The 17,879-nt window shown below is 56.7% G+C and overlaps 7 protein-coding genes across 7 annotated transcripts; 2 read left to right on the top strand and 5 right to left on the bottom strand.

The window, feature by feature from the left end:
* Nucleotides 1–66: 66 nt before the first annotated feature.
* On the bottom strand, nucleotides 67–3,099 carry B0H64DRAFT_383466 (uncharacterized protein). The gene has a single exon (XM_062802953.1). The coding sequence runs from the start codon at nucleotides 2,952–2,954 to the stop codon at nucleotides 324–326; it is 2,631 nt and encodes an 876-aa protein (XP_062664932.1). The 5' UTR covers nucleotides 2,955–3,099; the 3' UTR covers nucleotides 67–323.
* Nucleotides 3,100–3,228: 129 nt separating this feature from the next.
* B0H64DRAFT_353273 (uncharacterized protein) lies at nucleotides 3,229–5,183 on the bottom strand. The gene is made up of 2 exons (XM_062801508.1): nucleotides 4,597–5,183; nucleotides 3,229–4,533 (listed from the first exon to the last, which is right to left on the bottom strand). The coding sequence occupies exons 1-2, from the start codon at nucleotides 4,847–4,849 to the stop codon at nucleotides 3,458–3,460; spliced, it is 1,329 nt and encodes a 442-aa protein (XP_062664931.1). The 5' UTR covers nucleotides 4,850–5,183; the 3' UTR covers nucleotides 3,229–3,457.
* A 329-nt stretch (nucleotides 5,184–5,512) lies between these two features.
* Nucleotides 5,513–6,292, top strand: B0H64DRAFT_37712 (uncharacterized protein). The gene is made up of 3 exons (XM_062802510.1): nucleotides 5,513–5,722; nucleotides 5,787–5,902; nucleotides 5,982–6,292. The coding sequence occupies exons 1-3, from the start codon at nucleotides 5,611–5,613 to the stop codon at nucleotides 6,147–6,149; spliced, it is 396 nt and encodes a 131-aa protein (XP_062664930.1). The 5' UTR covers nucleotides 5,513–5,610; the 3' UTR covers nucleotides 6,150–6,292.
* B0H64DRAFT_37721 (PRP1 splicing factor, N-terminal-domain-containing protein) lies at nucleotides 6,292–9,381 on the bottom strand. Its single transcript, XM_062802521.1, has 2 exons — nucleotides 9,006–9,381; nucleotides 6,292–8,847 (listed from the first exon to the last, which is right to left on the bottom strand). The coding sequence occupies exons 1-2, from the start codon at nucleotides 9,341–9,343 to the stop codon at nucleotides 6,435–6,437; spliced, it is 2,751 nt and encodes a 916-aa protein (XP_062664929.1). The 5' UTR covers nucleotides 9,344–9,381; the 3' UTR covers nucleotides 6,292–6,434.
* A 260-nt stretch (nucleotides 9,382–9,641) lies between these two features.
* B0H64DRAFT_422081 (Fusaric acid resistance protein-like-domain-containing protein) lies at nucleotides 9,642–13,771 on the bottom strand. The gene is made up of 3 exons (XM_062805551.1): nucleotides 13,305–13,771; nucleotides 11,243–13,187; nucleotides 9,642–11,189 (listed from the first exon to the last, which is right to left on the bottom strand). The coding sequence occupies exons 1-3, from the start codon at nucleotides 13,365–13,367 to the stop codon at nucleotides 9,964–9,966; spliced, it is 3,234 nt and encodes a 1,077-aa protein (XP_062664928.1). The 5' UTR covers nucleotides 13,368–13,771; the 3' UTR covers nucleotides 9,642–9,963.
* A 38-nt stretch (nucleotides 13,772–13,809) lies between these two features.
* On the top strand, nucleotides 13,810–15,355 carry B0H64DRAFT_383455 (HAD-like domain-containing protein). The gene is made up of 2 exons (XM_062802952.1): nucleotides 13,810–14,355; nucleotides 14,546–15,355. The coding sequence occupies exons 1-2, from the start codon at nucleotides 14,219–14,221 to the stop codon at nucleotides 15,246–15,248; spliced, it is 840 nt and encodes a 279-aa protein (XP_062664927.1). The 5' UTR covers nucleotides 13,810–14,218; the 3' UTR covers nucleotides 15,249–15,355.
* A 118-nt stretch (nucleotides 15,356–15,473) lies between these two features.
* Nucleotides 15,474–17,478, bottom strand: B0H64DRAFT_37673 (kinase-like domain-containing protein). Its single transcript, XM_062802494.1, has 5 exons — nucleotides 16,877–17,478; nucleotides 16,661–16,818; nucleotides 16,072–16,603; nucleotides 15,842–16,013; nucleotides 15,474–15,790 (listed from the first exon to the last, which is right to left on the bottom strand). Exons 1-5 carry the CDS (start codon nucleotides 17,153–17,155, stop codon nucleotides 15,699–15,701), a joined length of 1,233 nt encoding a protein of 410 aa, XP_062664926.1. The 5' UTR covers nucleotides 17,156–17,478; the 3' UTR covers nucleotides 15,474–15,698.
* Nucleotides 17,479–17,879: the final 401 nt, after the last annotated feature.

The raw sequence follows: 17,879 nt of genomic DNA, 5'->3' as shown, positions 1-17,879 counted from the left end.
TTTCAGTCGACACCAACTACATACAAAAAGAACAGGGGTTTATTCTTATTTCATGTGAAAAGTAAAAGCAAAAGGCCGCCGTTGCGGAGGTGGCCGGCTACGAAACCCCCGGTGGGGTGTGCAGGTTTACACCGAAGAGAAGGGGGTTCGAGGGTTCGGAGATGCGCTGTTTCGCTAGATGCCAGAGCGCAGGAGTGAATTATCAGATTTTATGTCGTTGAGATATGTATCTCGTCTATCATACATATATATGTTGTACATACAGACGCAGTGCTAGGGCGCATCTTGCCCTGTCTACGCTCTATCGCATTGTGTTCTCTCGTTTATCGCGTTGTTTTTTCCCCCAATCCAGCTTCATAGCCCGCCAGCATCATGTTATTCCAGTCATCCTCCTCCTCCGCCGCCTCCGCAGTGCCTTGGGTCACATGGGCAAATCCCGACTCTTTTGCTTTCGCACGAGCAGCTCGCTCTTGATTAGTCTTCTCTGTTAACCATCTCAGCCTAGCTTTTGACTCAAGCTCTTTCTCCCCCACCCTCACAACAGGCAACTTGAGGGGGAACATGTCGACCGGCACCCCCATGCCAGGGACCGACTTCTTTTCCTGGCGCGACAGCAAGTTCAGCCTCCGGTCGCAGTCGAGGGCTGCTTGTAGGAGGGTACCAAGCGGAACCGCCGGTTTGACCTTGCGGAAGCCTTTGTGCATGGCTCTGGCGAAGAGGTCGTATGCCTCCGCGGCGTATACAGTCGTTACTTGCTCCCCGTCTCCTCCCTCGACCCCGTCTGCTTTCCCACCAGGAATACGCGTAGAGCCGGAATGTGATTCATCAGGTGAAGATCCCGACGGGCCGTCAGGCTCGCTATTGAGACGGGCTTTTTCGGAACCGCTGGGCGCATCGTCTAATGCGTCTGGGGCGTCTGAGGTGGAAGGGAGGGCAGCCTTGGGGGGATTCCGCTTCTTTTTGGGCCGACCCTGTGCAATTTTGGACTTGAAACGGCTCATATCGTAGTCGCACAGCAAGAGTGTCTCAATAAACTCTTGCATGCCGATCCTGCAGTTGTGGGGCTCGGCCCACATGCCGCGCATCAACTTGGTGAGGCGGAAGAGGAGGTACTTGTGTCCGGCAAGTAACTTGATGCCGTGATCACGCATTTGGTGGTTCGTCATCCCCACTCTGTGAGCATAGCGCCAGACGGCGCCGAGTAGCTGCGGCTTCTGTATCTGCCGCGCCATTTCGTAGAGCAGCTTGAACGTGATTTGGTCGGCCACATTGCGGCCTCGTTCGTCAAACATGCGCACAAAGGCCACGGCCAGGTCGACCTTCCTCTGGTTTTTGCAGTGTGTGAGGATGGTGTTTAACGCGACGTCGTTTGGCAGGCCGTTCGAGCACTTAAACATGTATTCGAGAAGCTGTTTCGATTCGTCGAATTTGCCGTACTGTCCAAGCACGTCGAGATATCTGCAAGCAGCGCGCTGGTGAAGCTTCCAACCCGCGCCGTACAGCTCATGGAGTTCAGCAATGAAAGCGTCGAGGTTCTGACCCTGCTGAACTGCACGATAGGCGTCGTGATCGGCCATGATCCCCGATACCTGGGTCACGGTCATGGGGTCGGAGAGGAGGCCCTTAATACCCATGGCCTGTATGATGTATCGCCTGATCTCCTCTACCTCGACCAGGCGGAGGAAGAGCAGCCAAGTCCGTAGGTTGGGCTTGTGCCCGTTGACAATCATTTGGCTGACTGTGGTTTCGAACGCCAGCAGGTTCTTAGACTGGACCGCTGTTTCGGCTAGCAGATTGTAAATGTTCGCGTCCATGCGTAGATCCAGCTTCGTGGCTCGGTCGATCAGCTCCTCAGCGACCGACAGGTAAGTCGCACCATCGGCGGTGAGATAGCGGAGGGCCATATTAAGCGCGGGGATGGAAACGGCGTCCGAAGCGTCCGAGTTGTTGAAAACCTCACGCAGTTGCTGCACGACTGCCTTCTTATGGGTCTTGCCCGGAGGGTACAGTCGCCGGCCGATACCCGCGTCTACTTCGCCCATTGTCAACGCCGCGACGTACTGTTCAAACGCCTCGGTTGTCCATTCGCTGGGTCGTGGGATCTGATCCACCCTCATGTCGAGTTTGTAGGGCCGCCATGGCACTGACATATGGTGGGGTTGGATTATAGTTGCCGTGAATGCCGAACCGCCGGATCCATCTGCGGGTGCTTGATCAGCCTGGCTGCCGTCCTGTCCATTCCCCTGAGGCTCGCCCGTGTTGACAACCGTGATGCCCTTGGTGACCTTTAAGATGTCGTCGACAGCGGTAGATATAGCCGCCGGCTGGCCGCCCAGAGTGACGTAAGGGTCTAGGTTCGCTCCTTCGTCGCTTGGCCGATACAGGTTGATGGCACACCCCGTCCTCGCTTTTATATTCCACAGACTCTTCCTGTGATCGGACAAAAGGAACTCGATTGAGTGCTTCGGGATGATGACCTTGATTCGGCTGTCGGATTTGGCGTGTGGGAGAGTCGATTTCATGAGGTGCTGAAGGATAGTGCGCCAGTCGCCGTCCCGGTCTTGTCGTCGCTGTTTATCGAGCCGAAGTTGTTGCGTCAGGGCGCGGTGGTGCTTGTGCAGCGCCTCGCGAGCCTCGCGTTTGTGAGGGTACTGGGCGGCGACGGGTTTGACGACGATCGATTCATGGGCGATTTGCGGCCTTATGGGGATGTGGCCAAGCCGACTGATCAGCGATGTCAGGGCACTGGCTGCGGCATCTTCGGCGGACCGTTCGCGGGTTGGAAGCACAGGCTCCAATGGGCCTTTCGGGTCAGTGTTGGTAGACTGTGGCCGGAAGAAGGCGCCGTGACCCCCAACCGGCCGGCTTTTGAGAGCCGAAAAGCATATTCGATGTTGTATGCGACCGAGGGGGGACGAGCACGTTCTCCACGGTAGCGCGGAACCGAGGGTCATTTCTGTGATCAGGGCATGTCTATGTCTTGTCGGTAGGTTTGCTCGACCGGCGGCTCGGTCTTGGTTGCGGCGAGGTTGCTATGCTCCAAAAGATGACTGCAATGCGCAGTGCTCTGGCGTTTATCGATACTCGCGTGCATGGGACAGAGTGGGCTTCAGGGACGAGATGATTTTTTTGGAGATGTTACACAGCAGACCCCACTATCACCCCCAATGATGCCTCGCCAAGGGTTGCCGGGTGCGTGCTTCAAGGTTATCGCAAGCATTTCTGGCACAGTGTCAACTCAACCATGGGTGAGCTTCTTTCTACACGGTAAAACGCAACCTTCGCTTGATGAAGGCGTATCGATATACGTAGTAGGTGCAAATACCCATAGAGGCAAGGAAGGAGGCATAAAAATGTCGAAAGCTGCACATACGGGTATCCTAGGTATCCCTGCCCGACTCCAGCACCCCATATTGAACTTATTTTCGTAACGGTACTCCGTAGACCATGCTTGCTATCATGCTCCGTCCTCGTGAAGGTTATTTACACCTCCCTTCTTAGTTTCGTCTTTAGGAGCGGGAGGCCCTGATGGGCCGGACCTGTCCACCCCTCGCCAGGTGGAATCCCAGCCCTGCTCTTGATCAACAGCACCCTTCGAGCCCCCTTCCTCGGCTATGTCCTTCGCATCGCTCCAATACTCCAGCCTTTTCACCTCTTCGTCTGCATGTGTGACGGCCGCGGCGAGGTTCTTGACTCTTTGATCCAGATCCGGGCTTGGGTCCTTCTCCTTCTTGTGCTCCGCAAGGGTCATGTCGTAAATATCGGTCAACTTGCTCAAGAGGACCCGACGCGATGCTTGAAAGACAAAGAGGGCCATGATATCGTGCATGATTGATTGCAGCCCTTCCAAGTTCTCCTGGGAGTTTTCGAGGTAGTTATCGACGGCTTCGATCTTCTCCCTGTCAATCCGGGACACGCGGAGAACGTGCAAGAGCCCGTCGGCGTGCTCAATGACGGGTGGCTCGACGCCCTCCAAGTTGACCGTGCTCATGCTTACTCTACTACCACGGACACTGGAGGCCCTGCTAGGGCTGCCGTCCCGAGCTGTTTCGGAAGATGGCCGAATCGTAAAATATTCGGGATTGAGCATGTGCGGGCCCTGTGCGAGATAGCCTGCGTCCTTCCTCACCCGTTTCCTGATCCACGCCCGCCGACGGACGAACGAGTTCCACCACCGCGCCTTATGCCACGCGAATTTCTTAGAAAACGCAAAGGAGTATTCCCAGCCGTCCTCGTCCACGCCCTCGTCGTGGTTGATGCGCCATTCTGGCCAAGCCCATTCCCAGCTGGGATCGGGCACTTGTGCCGTGTTTATATTGGTTGGACTGGGCCTGTGGGCGAAGTTGGTCCATGCGGGGGGGTCGAGGTTGCCAAGAGCCATAGAGGAAAAGAGTGGCATGCCGCAGAGAAACCCGCCTCGTTGGTTTTCGTACAAGATGTCGACCGCCGATTCAGGTGTCTTGGGCTTGGCGTGGTGTTTTGTGGTTTGTATCTTTGACACGGGATCGCCAAGCTCTACCTGCGGCGTCGGTCCTAATACATACGCGTTAGCCAGTCACCTCTTGGTACGATGGGTAGCAGAGATCGCGCACTTACCCTCTACTACGACAGAAGGCTGCCCTGCATCTTCCCGCCCCGTCACTTCCCCGCTGATCCCATCCTCTCCATCATCCACTTGGGACTCTGTGGCGGTGGCTGTAGTTTCGCCCTGGGTCGACGGGCCGCCCAGTGAGGACCTAAGGGGGCTCTCCTCCTCATCTCGATCGACTAGGTTTATTTCGTGATCAAAATCGCTGTCTTTAGGAGGTGGTGCGCGACGCGAAGAACGGTGATGCCTGATCTTGGGCATGGCTGCTCATGCCATCACGAGTCAAGCCGGGCCTCCTGTGTAGCGGGGCATTGGCGTGAAGGGAATGCACGCGTCCTGTTCTCAACCGTGGCTGGAAGTGATGTCGTTGGAGGTGGATGCGTTCGGAATGTGCTTCGCAGTAATTGGGCGGAGCACTAATCCGGAAGTTGATGGAGATAGGTAAAGGAGATGGATGCGCAATGAGTGAGGGCTGTGGGGAACCCAAGGACGAGTTGACAGGTTGGTGTCCGGTGTTCGCCCACAGAGAGGCCTGGGATCATGATGTAATCGTGGACTTTTTCAATTCAGCCCCAGAGAGTTTGACTGCACGCCAAGCCCCAAGCGTCTGGGGTCTGAGTCTGGCCCAACTCAACCGGCTCTATGTGGGGCCAGGGAGCACCAAAGCAGCCCGGTGGGCAAGTCGGCGCTGCCGTTGCTCCCGGCCCCGCTCCTACGTCATACATACCACCTCAACCCTTACATGACCCAAATGGGAGAGCTCCAGGAAAATTGCAGGCAAAGCAGGCAAAGAACAACGGAATGCAACGCATTGGAGAGAATTAAAGCCGTGCCATCCCTCTCCCCTAAGAGAGCAAGCAGCTTGACCCCTCACCATTCATCCAACCACATCTCATCCCGTCCCCTCAACAACACGCAACAACAATAACTCCAAGGCCGCTTCAGGATACTTAGGTACTCGAGCGTTGTCAAACCTCTCTTTCATCAAACACAGACAAATCAACTTTCACTCCTAAACCACAATGTCTCGTTCAAAAGCGCCCCTTGCCGTTGGCCTCGCAGCAGCGGGTGGTGTCGGATACTACCTGTACTCGGCCGGTGGCTCACCACGGGCAGCCGAGAAGCAATTCGAGAGTGAGCCAACCCAAACCCCGTGACCCGCCCCAGCCATGTCCATCGTTCTCACAAGTCATAATAGGTGATGCGCACCACGTCGCGGCGAAGATCAAGGGCGAGGTACCGCAGCGCTCGACAGACTTGGAGCGCGAAGGCCGCAGGGTCGGCAAGGAGATTGGTGCCAGGGTCGACAATGCCGTATGTCCCTCCCTTCGTCTCGCTGCCTCACTTTCATCATTGGCAAACCAGAACATCATCTAATCGCATAATCAAACAGGTTGACACCGTCAACCGGGACGTCTCCAAGGCCAAGAGCGAGACTGAGTCCTACGCAAAGTCGGCAAAGGCCGACACCCTCAAGAAGATCGACGAGTTTGACCGCAAGGTGGAGGATGGCGCCTCCAAGAGCAAGAGCTATGTGTCGTCGTGGTTTGGTAGCAAGTAAAGGGATCATGATACGGTGACGACGGGGGCGACGGCGAAAGCATTTTCTCTTTTGTCAGGTTTTTTTCTTCTTTTAATTCAGCTGAGGGTCGGTTTCCTAAAGGAGTCTATTGCGTCTTAAGGATGAATTAGCAAGCCAGGTTTAATGTACTATCAAGACTGCCGCATTTGAGATGTAACAGTTTGCAGACTGGCCTCTGGGGATATCAAAACAACTCAACGAACAAACCGTGCAAAGACAGGCAGAGACCACCTTGCATGAGTCGACAACATCCTAACCTTCCACCTAACTCAATGACGCGGCAACAAGCTTCAGAACCTCCTCGGTCCCCTTGCCCGCATTCTTAGGATCCTTCGCCACCGCCTGCCAATGCTCGCCGTGGCGCGGGTCGTTCAACACGCACTTGGCCACCAGATCGGTCCTCTTCTCCTCGGTGCCGTGTTGCAGTAGGAATTTGTAGTACCACGCCCAGGTGTCGCCGACGTGGCGGTCGAGCAGCAGCGCGCGCTCGAACCAGTTCTGCGCCCGGTCGAGCTTGCGCTCCGCCCACAAGATGCGCGCCGCCGTTACCTGCAGGACCGGGTCGTCCTCGACCTTCTTGATGGCCTCGGTGATGAGCGTCTTGCGCTGCGTGCGCGGCTCGAGGTGCAGGATGCGCTCGGCCCACAGCAGCCCGCTCTTGGGCATCTGCTGCAGCGCGCTCGCCATGAGGCTCTTGGCTTGGTTGGCGTTGCCCGCCCGCCGCTCCACCCGGATCAGCTCGGTCCAGAGCTCGGGGGACTTGGGCACGGCCTGCCGCGCGCGGTCGAGGACGCTGCGCGCCTTGACGACGTTGCCGGCGCGCTCTTCGAGGCGGGAGTAGAGGAGCCACAGCGGGACCGAGGACGGCACCGCGCGCACGCCAGTGCTGTACGCTTCCCTCGCTTGCGGGAGCATGCCGAGGTCGTCGTAGATCTGACCTTTCATCATCCATAGTTTTGGCGCCGCGGGGAAGAGCAGGAGCGCGTCTTGCACTAGATCCAGCGCCGCTTCGTTGGCGCCCAGCTGCCTCTCGAAGGCCACGCTACGCATCCAGACTCGGTCGGTAGGCGCGTTTTGTCGAGCCGTCTTGAGGAGATCCCGCGCCTGGTCGATGAAGCCGTTGTCGGCTTCCAGCTTGACTGCGGCCAGCCAGATGTCCTCGTTATCCGGGTTCTGCTTGAACGCCCGCGCCAACACCCGGCGCGCCTCGTTGAGCTCCCCGGCCTTCTCCTTGGCCAGCATGAGCCAGAAGACCTCGACGTGAGGACAAGCCTCCACGGCCTTCTCAAGGGCCCGCCACAGATCGTCCTTGGTGCCGTAGTTCCGCTCGAGTTCCACAGCAGCCAGATATAGACTCCTGCTGTTGGGGAACACCCGTAACGCATAGGCATAGATTGCGCGCGCTGTCGCAAACTTGTCCCGGCTGATGCTGGCCTTGGCATCCTCCATCCATATTTCTTTGCGGTCGTCATCCTCGTCTAGACCCCACCCGAGCGTTTCCTCGACGATGTTGCTGCATGTCACCACGGCGCCTTCCTCCTCGCACTTCTCCGCTTCGGCGATCCATTCCTCGCGCTTCGGCATGGCGTTTTGCTTGGCGAGGAACTTGACGGCGTTCTTCATCACGGGCCTCCTGGCACCCTCTCCCATCTGCTCCTCCAAACGCGCGGCGGCTATCCACAGTTCGTGCGAACTAGGGAGCTTCTTGACCGCCTTATTGAGAACCTTGCGAGCATTCTCCGGTGTCTCGAGGCGCGCCAACGCCAGCCATAGGTCGAGGGACTCGGGTATAAGTTCTGTGGCCTTGGCTAACAACATCCGCGCATCTGCGTGGTCCTCTTCCAGATTGACTGCCTCTTTCCACAATGCCTCAGATTCTTGGTTGTGATCCAGCGCTCGCCGGATGACCTTCTTCCTTGACCTCGGATCATTCTCGAGCTTCATCGCCTCCACCCACAGCTTTACCGAGTGGGGGTTCGCCTGGATCGCTTGCGCAGCAATAACCTTGGCGCTACGGTTGTCGTTGAGGTGGATGTTTTCCAGCCAAATATCCTCGCTCTTGGGGCAGTGTTGACACCCTTTGGCAATCAGACCACGGGCAGCGCCGGGTTTCCCGGCCGCAATTTCTAAACGGGCGGCGGCAATCCAGCTGGCGGCCTGTTTCGGGTTCGAGTCGACGGCTGACTTCAACATCTTCCGGAACTGCTCGATGTCTCCAATGCTCTGCTCGGCGCCCTGGATGTTCGACAAAGAGGTCAGATAGCCTTTCGGATCAATGCTCGTCGCGCCTCCGGCCGTCGCGATGCCGCTGCTTTGTGACTGCTGCTCCAAGCGGGCCCTGAGCACCTTGTCGCGGGCGGCGCCAATCTTCGCAAAGTCGGTCACGGTGCCGTCCTTGTTCCCCTCGGAGGGCGCCCCGCCGTCATCGGCAACTGTGGTCCCGAACTGTCCCTGGTCTCTTGATGCAGCAAGGACGCTGTCGGGCACAGCGTAAAAGCGCTGCATTCGCTCTTGCCGGGCACGCTTGGTGCGGCCGGTGAGGTCTTTCGGGTCTGGGAGGCTCGCCCATTCTTCGTCCGTCACCGTTTCCAGCGCCCTCTTAAGCCCGGCAAACTGCTGTTGTATCTTTGGGTTCTGGCGCTCGTATTCGTCGCGTTCGGCGTTCTCTCGTATGTCCCTGTGCGATTATCGGTCGGTACTCTGCTCATCTATGCGGACGATAAACTACATGCTTGACGCTGGGGGTATTGGTGGTATGGGATGGGGAGTGCGAACCCGTGAGGAATCAGGAGACATGATGGGCAACATGACAATGGCGGAAAGTGGGTTACTAACCTTTGTTTCTGGCGGCGTTTCGCCATCTTGTCGTCGACTTCTTTCCATATGCGATCAGCCTCTTCGTCGTCCTTTTCGTAGATGCCGCCAGCGAATAGCCCAACCTCGTTGTCGGGGTCCTGGTACCGCTCTTCATCGTCTTTGTCGTCATCTTTCGCCTCGGTCAGGCCGAGCTGAGCGGACCGCTTTGCGACAGCAGCCTTGATTTGATCCTCGCTGGGTCCTTCGCGGGCAGGACCGAGATCTGATCGGGTCGTGAAGCCTGTAGCACCACGGCCGAGGCCGGCTACATAATTTTCGGGTGCCGGCTGGCTGAGGAAGTCGCGCCTGCTAGCCATGATGTTTTTACCGATTCTTATGTTGAGTGATGTTTCTCGGCTGAGAGGAATGGCTTCAAAGACGCGGCTTAAAGGCGCCAAGTAAAAGCCGACCAGGGTTCAAAGGCCTGACCCAGCCCGCCAGACTCGGGCGATCTAGGGTTAGGGTATAATGCTGCTTTGTCTCGGTGCTCTCCTTGCTGTCGAGCTCTCACGACATTGTGAGAACGTAAGGTTGTTTTCTTGCTCGAGTCGCTGTTGGGATTTATAGTTGGCACCAGAGAACTGAACACTGTACATATATGCCAGTATCCTCGAGGTTCGTGTTTAATCTCAGAGATGTTTATTTCGGTTCAACATATCATGAACATGAGTGAGTATATGAAGTACGCTTCCTTTTTCCCCGGACACTCATCTTTACATTATCCTAACTGTGCAAATCAACAAGTACCCACTAGTTCGGGCTCGTATCGTCCATGAAGGGGCCCCTTTCGTCTGCCTCTCATCCCACAACCATGGCAGCGAGAAGAGCAAGTGAGAAAACCACAGAAAAATAAGTATTCTCCCGCGAGCCGAACCCTTCCCGAATCCCAATCTACCAGATAAAAGCAAACCCCCTCCTCCCCCGACCAAAGACAAGATCACTGCAGTAGCAGCGTCTCGTCATCCAGAACGCCAAATAAACCCTCAATCTCCTTGGCAACCACCTTTAACTCCTCCGCCACCTGCCCAGTTACCAGCGCATAAGCATAAAGAAGCGCGTAGTCATGCTCTTGCACATTCAGATGCCCCAGACGCCCAAGACCGACATAGCTCGTCGTGGCGCCGTTGCTACTCCCACCCTCGCCGATATCATGCTGATGGTCCTTCCGAAACTGGAAGATCTTGCCCAGCAGCCGATCCCGGCTCCGCGTCACGCTGGGGATGGCGTCCGTGAGCGGATACTCGAGCATCAGCGACGAGGCCAGGACCTGGAAGACGTGACAGATGCGGTCGCACAGCATGGCCCGCTCGTCGGCCGTGTATAGCAGCAGGGCGCGCTCGCCCTCGGTCAGGTTGCCCTTGCGCTGTGTGACGAGCGACATGGCGTAGAAGGCGTCGAGCAGGCGGTGCGCGCAGCCCATGAGCAGTCGGTTTTGTTCCGAGGGGAACGGGCCGCGGAGCTCAAACTCGCGGGCGGCGCTGGAGCGGAGGGTGTCGAGGCGTGCGGCATACTTTTGGAGCGCTGCTTGCTCGCCGGTGCGGAGATAGGAGCGGGTGCAGTCGCTGCGGAGGAGGATGGCGAGCGGCCCACGTTTCCAGATGAGGCCCATCTGGAGGTACAGCATGCTGAGGCCCTCTTTGAACTTCTTGCGTGCGGAGATGGGCCAAATCAGCCGGCATACGATCAACCCCCAAATGATTCCAACCGTCACGGCTGTGAATCGGTGAAGCAGAATCTCCTTCATAATGGGGTCAATCCCACCCTCATCGTCGTCATCGTCGTCGACCTTTTGAGAGATGCTGTACGCGTAGAGCGTCGACACGTTGTAGGCCAACAACGTAATCCTGCCCATCGGAGCGTTCCCCCGCGCGATAATGACATAGAAGCCCCAAAACGCCACGAGCGACCCGAGCGGAACGAGGGCGAGGGCACTTTGCTGTGATATCTCCCAATTGAGGCCTGCGGTCGTAATACCGATGACGGTTCCCAAAAACCTTGCCCAGCCGGTCGTGTTGGCGGCCCCTACCGTCATAGAACAGACAATCATGAACGATAAAAGGCCCCATTCGCCTCGCCAGTGTCGATATGTTTCCCTGGTCTGTGGGATGAATGCGAGTGAGGCCCAGAGGGTCGCTCCGACACCGACTTTCAAGCCGTACCGAACTACTCTACGTTAGCGTTTGGTTAGTAGGAAGGGATGGCGGGTCGTCGCTTACGGTCGTCCCTAGCAATCCGCCTCACTGTCCTGAGAGCCCTCTGGGATAATGTCGCGATGACTTTGCTTTTCTTAGTCTCCGGGGCAGCTTCCCAACTGTACGTGTCTCTTCGCTTGAGTAACGGCTCGGCTATGCCCCTGGGCATCGCACTTTTCTTGATCGGCTTGATGAAGGGCTCGCGCTCTTCGTTGTCGTAGGGCAGGGTCAAGGCTTTCTGGCCGGGCTGGCGGCCGTTCCTCCACCACTTGAGCCAATGCCAACTACGTCTGCTGCGCTCGTCGGCAAGCTTTAAGTCATCCAAGACGTCCAAGTACTTCTGCATCTCCTCGCCAAACGTTTGCAAGCTGAAACTAAAGTGACCACAAGCGGCCGCGACCTCTTCAAAATCGGCTTGGATGCCCTCGGACCGAGTACGGTCTAGTTCAAGGGTCTTGTACAGTTCTTGCAGGGCATGTGCCCTGGCTTCGTTGAAGAGTGACAAAGCATCAGCGAGGCTCTGACGAAAATGATCGTTGATGGTAATTTTATAGTCGGGTGCAGCTCCAAATGGCGGATCTTGAAGCACCTCGGACAAGGTATAGGCCAACGACTTCATTGAGGGCCCAAGCAACTCAATAAAAAGCGCAAATATCTCCGACGCGTGTCGAAAGGGGGGCAGGCTTGCGGCGGTGGCGTCTGACTGACGTCTCTGGGCAAAATAACCACCCTCGTCCTCATGGCTCTCATCGGATGCCTCGTCGATGGCGGATAGTATGGGTAACCTTTCCCTGCCAGCTCTCATCGTGCTGGCTATCGTACGATGGAGACCCGGCGAAAAGAGGGGGGAGGTAACAGGGCCTTCAGGAGACGTCACACGCGACAACGGCGCCATGGGCTCCTTGAGTAGAGCGAATTGAGAATTTGCGGCACTTCGCAAACCGCCAATGGACTGGGCCAGGGTCTCCATCGATCTCACCACCGCCCTATCGAGCTGGTAGACTTTCTCGCGCCCCAAAAAGTAACGCTCAAACTTGGCCTCGCGGAGGTTGTTGGTCATTTGGGGATAGACGGACGAGTACGCAGATGAGGCCGCAGCAAATTCAGGCGAGAGCACGTCGTCTTCGGAACCACTGAGAAAACCACGGGTGATGAGCGACAGCATGCCGCCTAGCGAGACCGATGCCTTGGTCATTGACTGGCGCAAGGCGGACACAGCGGATGCCCTCCACACCGCGACGTTAACGACCGTAGTGATTGTTATGCCCATCAGGAGCATCTTGAGAATCTGGACAATCTTCTGGTTCGAGAAGACGCCCGAGAGGACGGCTGTTTCCTTGGTAACAACACCGATAATGGCGAGCGAAGCAAGGGTGCTGCCGACATTGACGAGCGGGTTGTTCATCTTTTGCTTGACCCACCCGATGAAGCCGAAGCCGCCCCCTATGAAGACGCCCAAAACCAGGCCATGCGCAAGGGGGACCATTCCCATGACACCGCCAAAAAGTACCGACGTGCACATAGATAGGATGGAGACCAGTTCCGCGTACGCGACGGCCACGATTGCGATCAAGACCGCCTCGATCATGGATCCCATCGACCTCGCAGGGTGGAAGTAGACGGTCAACGTAGCCACGACATGTTTCCCGTCTGGCCTGCCCAAGAAGTCGGACAAGGGCGACCAGAACGTCGCTAAGCTGCCCAGCGTGTATGCGAGTGTGCATTTTATTATCCCATGGCCGACAGGAGAGTTCAACCAGCGGAGGAAACGGGCGCCTCCTTCGCGGACGTTATGCGCCGCCACATGTGTTCGGTCCGAGATAGATTGCCGTGAGAAGTGAGGTTCCGTCTCCGACGCCTCGGAGACATCGGCTTGCCTCGACGGGAACAGACTGGAAGGGCGGAGGGTGAAGGTGCGGTGTACCCGCTCGCCGGTCGAGGGGATAATGACAGAGCCATTGCGCAGTTTCTGTGGGTTTGCCCGTCAGACTTGCGGCCATTGAGGGCAGCTTCTTCGAACACCGCAGCGTGGAGAATAAATGGCAAAGGTGTGGGCGCGTTGGGAGTTCAGACAGGTCCAACTCACGCTTCGTTTGGAAGGCCGTTGAGGGGGCCATTGGCCGGGTGAGGGCGTTGGAGAAGAACTCATCTCCGCGTGGATGTCGATCTCATCTTCTGTGGCGCGAAGAAAGATCGAGATTCAAGGTTTTGTTGTTTGATGAATCAATCAATCAATTAATGTCAATGCGGAGAAGCCGAGGACTCCGTGACCTCAAGGGCTGCTCGGAGTTCGTTCTTTCTTGGTTGGTTCAGTCGCCTCCCTCGCCCAAAACAGCATCCGAGAACGTCGGACGGTACCTAATCGTAGGCCAGTTCGTCAGGTACCGCTTCCATCCTTCGTCGCCAGAGAGAGCTGGTCGCCCGGATCCACTGGGCATATTATTCGCCAGGGTTTGACCCCTGCAGAACGTTGCAAACAGCGGCTGGCGCCGGGGACCCGCCCAGGACGTCACCCCAGCTCGCGGCAGCCAACCTCGCACCTCAAAGAACCACCCATGGGCAAAAGAAGTCGGACTCCAAGTGAAGACGCCGACCAAATGTCGACTGTAGAAACGAAACGAAAGCCATCCAAAAGCCCAAATAAGCTACATTAACTCAATTTACTTTTTTTTTTTACTTAATTCCTTTTATTTGATTGATTTTTCCCATTTCTTTCACTTATTTCTTTTTGCTTAGTTTCTTGTCTTCCTTTTGAGTTCGGCTTTTTTTGGCGAGAGGGTGAGAACCAAGATCGTGGGGGCCGAGATCACCGTCAAAGGGCGGGGTTGTTTCCGCGAGCCTGGATTTCTGTAACCCGATAGAGACCTGATGGGGGGTGGACCTGCAAGCTGACTGCTTTAAATACCTAGTAATTGAGGCACAATATATCGCTGGATTCCATTTTACTCCCCTGGTACCGATAATAAGGTACATACCTAACTCTAAGGTCGATATTCGCCGATGCGCAGGTTCTGGTCCATGATGCAGTCTGCTTTACCAACTTCGAGGTTCGCCCCTCTTAAGCAGCATTCTGCCCCTGGCCCGTCCCAAATGCGGAAATTGGAGGGAATCGTCTTTGACGTTGACGGTACATTATGGTGAGTCTCATAGCACCAGTCCTTAGTGTTGTCCCCGACCTGAATAAGCTTGAGTTGTTGGGCTTCAAATTCGGGTGAGACATGAGAGAGTATGGCAACCCAACGGCTATAGCTCTGCTGTGTAACTGAGACAGCCTATCTCATCTTCACCGATGTGTCGTTCATTAACCTCCCATGCTAACCTACCCAGTGAGCCCCAAACCTACATGTTTTCCGAGATGCGCAACGCCCTGGGCATCGCCAAATCCCAAGACATCCTCGAGCACGTCTACAGCCTCCCCTCCCCGGATCAACAGCACCGCGCAATGGAGCTCATCCGCGACATCGAGCGGCGCGCCATGCTGCAGCAGGTCGCACAGCCGGGGCTGACGGAACTGATGGCCTACCTCGACGAGCGGGGCGTCCGCAAGGGGATCTGCACGCGCAACTTCGACACGCCCGTGAACAACCTGCTGAACAAGTTCCTCGCGGGCAGCGTCTTCGCGCCCATCGTGACGCGGGAGTTCCGGCCGCCCAAGCCCGACCCGGCCGGGATCCTCCACATCGCACGGAGCTGGGGCCTGTTGCGCAGCAGCACGGGGGAAGCCGGGGTGCCTGCGAACGCCGAAGAGGAGGAAGAGCGCCGGTCGGCGGAGGAGAGCAGCCGTCAGGAGGGAGAGACCGACGGCGTGGACTTGTTGCAGACGCGGGTCGGGGAGGCGGTTGCGGATGCGAGCGGGTTGATCATGGTAGGCGACAGCATTGACGACATGACGGCGGGCCGCAGGGCCGGGGCCACGACCGTTTTACTAGTGAACGACGTCAACCGCCATCTGGCGGACCATGAGCATACGGATTTGGTGATATCGCGATTGGACGAGTTGATCGACGTCCTCGAACATGGATCGCTCTGACGAAGCGGAAGCTGCGAGCAACGCATGCGTACTTATGTATCACAACCAGAGCCTTGGTCCAAATTCGTCTAGCGTAACTAGAATATATGGCGTAAGATGGCTACAAAGGCCTTGGTTTGGCTAGCTGGAACAAGAGAAACCAACGCAACGGCCTGCATAACCCTCGCTGACCTGCAGCCTCTCTCGCTCGATTGTCACACCATGCCGACCGCCTCACCCCCTCCCCGAGCGGAAACGTAACCACCATTGTTTGGCCAGAAAGACCACATCGAGAGAGCAGAGAGAAACGAAAATAAAGAGATGGGTAAGCTGACGCCGGTAAATGCTGGAATGTTTAACGTGAAGCGACCCCCTAGCTAGAGAGGACCGTAGGGAACCGCAGTGTCAGCGCCGAGGAACAAAACCTGGGTCTCTCCTCACAGGCCCCTCTCGGACACATCCCTAGAGCCCTTAATCCTGATCCCATTCCCGGATGTACAGACGGTCTACCTGGGCGGCCAAGTTGGCGGGGTCGGCCGCTTGACGCTGGTCGTTTCGGTACGCTACAATCTCAGTCAGGTCGTGTAACATTGACCCCTGGCCTAGAAACTTACATGAAGTTGGTGTCTGCTGTGGCGAGTCACTTGAGCGTAGGAGATCTTGGGTCGCCGGTGAGAGTTGGGGTGCCAGGTGGGACTTGCGGTTGTCTCGGTCCATCAAGCCGCAGGCCCATTCTCTCAGGTCAACGGGCGTCCTCTTGGCTGCTTGTACGAATAGGTCTCGATCCTGAGGCGGAATGGTTAGCAACCCTCAGATTGACGGGCGACGGGCATTGAGAACATACAAAAAGATCCTGTGGTGTTGGCCGCCTATCAGGTTCCTTGTAGAGACACCTCTGGATCATGTCCTCGAGGATCTGCGGGAAAGCATCGCTCTTGGGCAGTTGGGGTGCCGGCTCATGCACAATTTGCTGGAGCAGATCGAGAATACCAGCTGGCGCACTCTCCGCATCCGATAACTGCTCGCTCGCTGCGAACGGGAACTTGCCGATTGCCAGTTCCATAATGCTAAGACCGAAGCTCCACACGTCCGACTTCACCGTGTACCTCTCACCCTGAATTCTCTCAGGGGCCATGTAGGTGGATGTGCCAACGAACGTGTCGGCAACCGAGTTGACAAGCTCTCCGGACACGCCGAAGTCGCAGAGTTTGATATAACCTCGAGAGTTGACGAGAATATTCGACGGCTTGATGTCGCGGTGCATGATGTGGTGTTTCGAGTAAAGGTAGGTGAGCCCACCGAGAGTTGCCTCGGCGATTTTACCCAGAACATCCACACGGACGGGTCCGAAGACTCGCGAGATACGGTCGAGGGATCTGTTTTATACCAGTCAGTTTGTGCTAAGTGACCTTGCGCCCGGAGACGCGACTCACCCGACATCCATATACTCCATGCACATGATCACATCGTTGTTCTCGTTGAGGAATGCGCCGTAGAAGGTGACGATGTAGTCCGAATGGCACCCGTGCATGATTTGCAACTCGCGAACGATGCGTTTCCGCATTTCCTTTTTCGCCTCGACGTGGATAATCTAGCTTCCAGTTAGCCCAGCCGGCGACATATCCAACCAGGAAGCCGACGAGACCAACCTTTCGCGCCATAACTGTGTTCGTGGGGATATGCTTGACTTTGCTGACTGTCCCGCCATTACCAGCGCCGAGATCCTTGATGATCTCAAGATCGTCGGGTTTTAGATCCAAGTTGAACTCGATCCCGATTTCTAGTTGCGCGGCGTTATCATCGCCCTTGCCATTCGCGGGGCGGGCGGCGGTCTCAGCTGTCGGCGGAGGTTTCGGGGCAGGTGCCTTTAGAGCGAGACCCTTGACGTTCTTGCGCTTCATCGAGCGCGGTGCGAAGGCGTCAGCCATGATGGGTAGTTGTATAGCGACGAATCCGCAGTCGGAGGAGGGGTTAAGCCGCCGGGTGCCGAGATGGAGATTTTGCTATGCCTTTTCTATGAGGCTGCTCAATACGCTTGTACCGCCGGTCGCATTCCTCGATGAAGTGCGATAGTTCGACGAGGGCGGATAGCGCGGGGGGGCTTGGGCACTCGGGCGTCTTGAGCGGGTTGAGAAAAGCCGCCAGGGGGCGGGGAGTGTTTGAAGGGACAACGCCAAGAAGGGAGCCCCTTTTGTATGCCCCCGAGCAAAGTTCGTTGATATTCCACCGGGAGAGTCGAAGTGCTACAGACCGCTGTAGGTATTGTACTGCGTATATATGGTGGTTTCCGTTTTTGCCTCTTTTATATCTTAGACGGTGGATCGGGCGCGCAGGGCAGCGGCGGTCGGTCTCGGCAAGTAGCGACTCGTGGTCCCTCACAGATCGGACGACGGGAGATCGGAGGTAACCACGCGGCACAGAGCCTTCTCTCGCAGAAGTGAATAAAAACCTATGCAGGGGTTGGTAACGTGCTCGAGAACAACTACGAAGTACAGAGGTAGCGGAAAGCAGGGCTTTGAACTTTTTGGGAGGACGGGTGGGAAGGTTCCTGGCTGGGTTCCCCTCGATGGCCAGTCAATGTGGGGTCAACGAGTGAAGGGGTTTGTCGATGGTGGCGGCAACTGGATTCCGCCCGTTGGTCCATGCTTTTCC

The sequence above is a fragment of the Chaetomium fimeti genome (genome assembly GCF_033439085.1).
Source record: "Chaetomium fimeti strain CBS 168.71 chromosome Unknown B0H64scaffold_1, whole genome shotgun sequence".
NCBI lineage: Eukaryota > Fungi > Ascomycota > Sordariomycetes > Sordariales > Chaetomiaceae > Chaetomium > Chaetomium fimeti.
The sequence above is the reverse complement of the archived record's forward strand: the minus strand, read 5'-3'. Positions and strand labels throughout refer to the sequence as shown.